This window comes from Octopus bimaculoides, chromosome 1 (assembly GCF_001194135.2).
Source record: "Octopus bimaculoides isolate UCB-OBI-ISO-001 chromosome 1, ASM119413v2, whole genome shotgun sequence".
In the NCBI taxonomy this organism is placed as follows: Eukaryota; Metazoa; Mollusca; class Cephalopoda; order Octopoda; family Octopodidae; genus Octopus; species Octopus bimaculoides.
Window position 1 is genome coordinate 4,363,305 of NC_068981.1, and position 5,914 is coordinate 4,369,218.

Below are 5,914 nucleotides of genomic sequence, written 5' to 3' on the forward strand. Positions count from 1 at the left end.
AACTGAAAGAAGCCCGTTGTGTGTATATATATATATATATATATATATATATATGTGTATGTATGTATGTATGTATATATTTGTGTCTGTGTTTGATCCCCTCCCCCACCATCACTTGACAATCGATGTTGGTGTGTTTACATCCCTGTAACTTAGCAGTTCAGCAAAAGATTCCAATAGAATAAGTACTAGGTTTATAAAAGAATAAGTCTTGGGGTCGATTTGTTCGATTTGTTTGACTAAAGGCGGTGCTCCAGCATGGCCACAGTCAAGTGACTGAAACAAGTAAAAGAGTAAAAGAACATGCAAATGAAAGTGTGTTGTCTGCGTTGAACATCTTCTGGACGTTGAATCCGTTTTATATGCTGTACATGTTGTGTATGCAAGGCTGCATGGCAACCTCACTATGGTAAAAAGGTATCCAGTCCATTCTTGGAGGTGGTTGGCATTAGGAAGGACATTCAACCATAAAAAAACCCAAGACAATGTAGACAGTGGAGCTTGGCAAGGTGTTTGGACTGGTTGGATCTTGTTGAACCATCTTAACCCATGCCATCATAGAACATTGAATGATGATAATCTTAGACAATTCTATATTTAAGAGATGAGGAATTATGTACATTATTTACATTATTTACATTTGATGGATATTTGTCCTCATCTTATTTGTTGTTAACACAACGTTTTAGCTTTCATCAGGTATCTTGGAGAAATTTCAAACCTGGGTTCTCATTCCTAAGGTATTTTTCATCGTTGTTATTGTTGTTGCTGTTGTTGTTGTTGTTATGTCACTGCCTGGAATCGAACTCGGAATCTTGGGGTTAGTACCCCGTACTCTTAACCACTACACCATATGCAGCTCTTGTAATGTGAACATTATCAGTTACATATGGCGTAGTGGTTAAGAGCACAGGCTACTAACCCCAAGATTCCGAGTTCGATTCCAGCCAGTGACCTGAATAATAATAATAATAATAATAACGTTGAAAAATGCCTTAGGAATGAGAACCCAGGTTTGAAATTTCCCCAAGACACCTGATGATGGCTGGAGGGTATATCAGCCAAAATGTTGTGCCAACAACAAACAAGATGAGGTCAAATGTAAATAATGTAGATAATCTTAGTGTTAACAACATCAACCGTATTATGAATTTCTAAGACAGGAAGAAGTCCTCATAGTCCTCATATTGAAGAGTGGTGGGGTGGGGGTAGTAATTGAATGGATTGAACCTATGACCTGGTTGTTTCAAATTTTGTTGATCTCAGTATGAATTGAACTCATAGAAGCAGACCAAATGTTTGCGGGTTGGAATCTATGGAGTCTGAAGAATATCTCATATTAAGGCAAGACTAACACCTCAGACGTAGGGAAACACTCCTAGATTGAAGATGCTCTCACTCAGCGAGAATAAAACCCAGGCAAACCAAATATGGCATACATCTATCAAAAAACATAATATTCAAATTTCCACATTATCTATTCATGACCTAATTATAAATTCAAAATGACTGACCAAGGCAAACATACCTTTCTCTTAGTTTCTACCAAACTATCAAAGATAATGTGCTCTAACTTGGAATACCAACAAATTGGGGTGCAGGCTAGATGCTGAGTCAAAGACATTGATGAAGTTGGCCTAGATTTCGTTGTGGGGTTGTTCATAGCCATTTGCGGCAGTTCAAGGGTTTTTGACCCCTGGGTAGTAGAATTTGAGTGTCTCTAGAAGATGAACAAATGAAGAGTATCTAATCACACTAGAACATCATCTAGTAATACACATGCAAACTTTCAGCCTATTACATCAATTATTCTCGGAGACCTAAAGATTGCTACTCATAGTCAGAAATGTAATTTTGAGAAAAATGCAAGAAAATGCTGGAAATGGTTGATTTTACAACAATGCCCTACTACACAAGGATAATATCCACATTTTAATGAAATATTTGCAGTTTTGCACAGTCTAATAATGTCCAGAGCCATATCCTTTGCTATTTTTCTGAGATTTTGCTATCTAAAATCTGAGGTATTAGTCTTGCCCTAAATTACAAATTAAACGCAGCTTTTGTAATGTGAATGCTATCAGTTGCACCTTGGCAGAGTTTATGCATTTTGATTAGGAACCTTCAATCATTGGGCAATAAACTGTACTTGTGAAGACCTGTTGAGTCAAGTGAAGTTGTTGTCGTGGCCGATGACAGTGCTGCCTGACTGGTCCCGTGCCGGTGGCATGTAAAAAGCACCATTCGAGCGTGATAGTTGCCAGTGCCTCCTGACTGGCCCTCGTGCTGGTGGCATGTAAAAGCACCCATTACACTCTCAGAGTGGTTGGTGTTAGGAAGGGCATCCAGCCGTAGTAGAAACTCTGCCAGATCAGATTGGAGCCCGGTGCAGCCTTCTGGCTTGCCAGCCCTCAGTCAAACTGAGTCAACCCATGCCAGCATGGAAAGCAGAAGTTAAACGACGACGATGATGATGATGATGATACCAAATTGGGAAGCTTTCTCCAGATGCTATCTCACAACAGATTTGGTGTATATTATAAAACACACACTCACTATTATGTGTGCAGCTGAGAATATCTTGTATATTTTATTGTAGAATATATCTTTCACCTGTCATTTCCTAACTTCATTATTCTCTTCAGATCTCCAATGGACCAACTTACAACATCTTCATAACTGGTGACGCTGGTTTTCCAAACCTTGAGTTCTCGTTTTTAACATACAACTTTGGTAACACCTTCATTCACAAGGCAGGTATGGAACAGAAGATTGCTGTGCTTCAAGTTCGAAATAACGACAAAAAGGATATTAGGTGAGATGTTAGAAACAGTGTGAACATTATTTTCTCTTTTTAACTCGTATAAAGTCATTTTATTGTCTTTTGTTAGTTTTTTCATATGGGGTAGGCAGTGGTGGGAGATCCTGCGCTTGACTAGTGTCAACACTATATATTCTTACCAGCTGTCTCTATCAGTAAGAATATGGTACCTGCTCACTCTCTTTTATCTCACACCATTTTTTTGCCTGTAAATTCTGCTTAACCATTTCCCTACCAATACTTGATGATGATAAGAATCTCTCACAGTCCAAGAACGATGGTTTTGCGATTTCCTGCTGAGCAAACTGTACAAATGATTTGTTTATAAGAGATCAAGTGTTTGTGTTGTGCTGGAGAAGACCTGTGAAGCCAAGGGAAACCATAGTTGTGATCGCTGCCAGTGTCATGTAAATGGCACCCATGCCGGTGGCATTTAAAAAGCACCCATTAACCTCTCAGAGTGGTTGGCATGTTAGGAAGGGCGTCCAGCCATAGAAACCATACCGAATCAGACTAGTACCTGGTGCAGCTCCCCAGCTTGCCAGCTACAGTCAAACCGTCCAACCCATGCCAGCATGGAAAGCAGGCGCTAAATGATGATGATGATTAGTTCATTCCTTCCCTCGAATCGACACGGCTTGAAGAGGTGCACAGATTATCACTCATCGGAACAACATGAGATGAAGTATTTTGCTGAGGAATTGAAACCACAATCTTGCAATTAGGGTTAACCACTAAGCCATGCACTCTTGACAAGCTTTTAATTAACGATTCGTATTAAGACGTATGGCCCAGCCAATGGGGAGCATCGTATGAAAGCTACAACAACACTTTATGTATTACCAACCCTGCCCTCCTCCTCCTCTTCCCTGGTCCATCCCCCCTCCTACCAAACCCTCCTACCTCTATACACGTCCATCATTCACTGCCTTCATTTCTATCATTTTCCTTTTTCGCTCCTTTCACATTCTCCTCAACTCGTCCACCCACCATGCCATCCTAGATTCTCTCCCTTGGTTCCCTCTCCTTCTTCCACCTTCTTGTTCCTTGACAGTTTGCCTTGTCACCTCATCTCCACTCTCCTTTCTCCCTTTCTGGGGTGACCATGTGTCCCCTCTACACCAAGACATGCATCCTTGTCCCTCTTTTCTAATTTAGCCTCTTTATACCCAGTGCAAAGCCACCTCCCTCAATACTACACCCTCCCCCCACTCTCTCATGGTATCTTTTCTTGCAAGTTATTTGGTGACCTCACTGGTGCCAGTGCCATGGAAGAAGCACACAGAACACTCTGTGAAGTGTTTGGCATTAGGAAAGGCATCCAGCTGGAGAAACCAGGCCAAAGACACTGGAGCATGATACAATTCTCCAACTCATCGAATCCTGTTGAATCATCCAAACCATGGCAGCATTGAAAACAGAAGTTAAATGATGATGATGATGATGATGATGATGATGATGATGATTGCTATGTGTTTGTATAAGTGTGTATATATTTTGTGTGTTGTGTGTTGGTTAACATTTGTGTGTGTTTTTAAATTACTGACCTACAAGTGGTGATGTTGTTATCATTTCCCCCATCAATAAGTTATCCATTGATTTTGTATTTTAAAAAACACGTAAAATAAAAGATCCTTCATCCGAAAAACAGGTAAAAGTTATCAGCAGGAATGGCATCTGTCTATAAAACAAGGCTTCGATAATCATCTGATCCATGCTGGCATGGAAAGATGGATGTAAAAGTGAATGAATTATAATTTGTGAATAAAAATGGGAATTTTCATGTTTTTTAATCTGAGAAAGAAATAATCCTGCCTTGAATGGCATAATCCCCCCCCCCCTGCAACCAAATCTATTTTTATTTTACAAATTTTAACAGTTTTTTTTTTTAACTTACCATTTTCCTTTTTTTGCATTTTAGTTTGGATTGTCTTTACACTCCAACCAAACAGTTAATGTATGAATTTAAAGCCACCAAGATTGAACCAAAGAAAAGTGTTACAATCTCCTTTTCATTTTATCCAAGAAAACCTATGAAATATACCGAAAGTGTTCCATTCTTAATAAATGGTCTTTCAACTCAAAATGTTACTTTCATTGGTCGAGGTATTGAAATGCAGGTAAAATACCCGCTAGATATTTTTGTGTCTTTTTTTTTTCTTTCTTTTTCATAGAATATTTAATTAAAATTCAAGTTTTGATATTTCATTTTAGCTTTTTGGTGCTGAATCTAGAAGAATGCAGTAGTTTAAGGCTAAAACTCAGTATTCTTCAGTTAACTCTTCTTTCTTCTTCAGATGCCATGTCCGGAATGTAGGACATAGGCAGTCATGTTCTGCCACAATTCTCTGTTCTTTGTTTTCTGTAACAGCTCCTATCTCTGTTGTTAAAATCCCTCTTTCTTCCAACCAGTCCACCAGGCTTGACATCTATATCACCTGTCTTCTTCTTCTGCTTCCCTTCAATCTTTCTTGCCATCACTAAATTCTGAAGGCCCTTTCCAGCCAAATATTACTGCAATAACTAATAATCGTCAAACACACAACTCCTATCAATATAATCTCACTGAATTTTTATTAATCTTTAACAAATTCGTTAAGTATTTTCATTAAATGTCTTTAAATATTTAAAAGTGGTAATGACACAAAAGAACAAATGAATTATTGTTTATAAAGCAGGAAATTTTTTTCATGAATTATACTTTTTAATTTTATTTTAGAAATGTATCAGATGAGGCGGGGGTTGAAAAGTTATAATTCCATGAAGGGACCAAACAATGTAAGAAGCTTGTTAACCCCCAATGTTAATTCAGGAATCTTTTAGAGTCTTTTACTTGTTTCAGTTATTAGATTGTGGCCATACTGGGGCACTGCCTTGTTTAACTTTTGTTTATTTTTCTCTCTGTTTAAGGTCGAAGTAGCAGATAATAGGAAAATTGTGAGACTTGATTCTCATGAAGTAGGCAGTGTCATTAAAAGGATTGTTCCAATTGTTAACCGAACTCCAGCTTCCGTTACATTCAGTATTGTTTGTACTCCAAATTGTACTCAACTCAAAGAAAGTGGAGTACTGACCATTTTCCCAGCATCTTCC

At 38.5% G+C, this 5,914-nt stretch overlaps 1 protein-coding gene across 1 annotated transcript in view; it reads left to right on the top strand.

The window, feature by feature from the left end:
* Positions 1 to 5,914, top strand: part of LOC106880950 (hydrocephalus-inducing protein) — a gene marked incomplete at its 3' end in the record, with an annotated part of 180,276 nt that overhangs the window by 158,310 nt on the left and 16,052 nt on the right. Inside the window, exons 74-76 of the mRNA XM_052974127.1 lie at positions 2,646 to 2,815; positions 4,743 to 4,941; positions 5,732 to 5,914. Coding sequence (XP_052830087.1) covers positions 2,646 to 2,815; positions 4,743 to 4,941; positions 5,732 to 5,914 — 552 coding nt within the window. The remainder of the gene's footprint in view (positions 1 to 2,645; positions 2,816 to 4,742; positions 4,942 to 5,731) is intronic.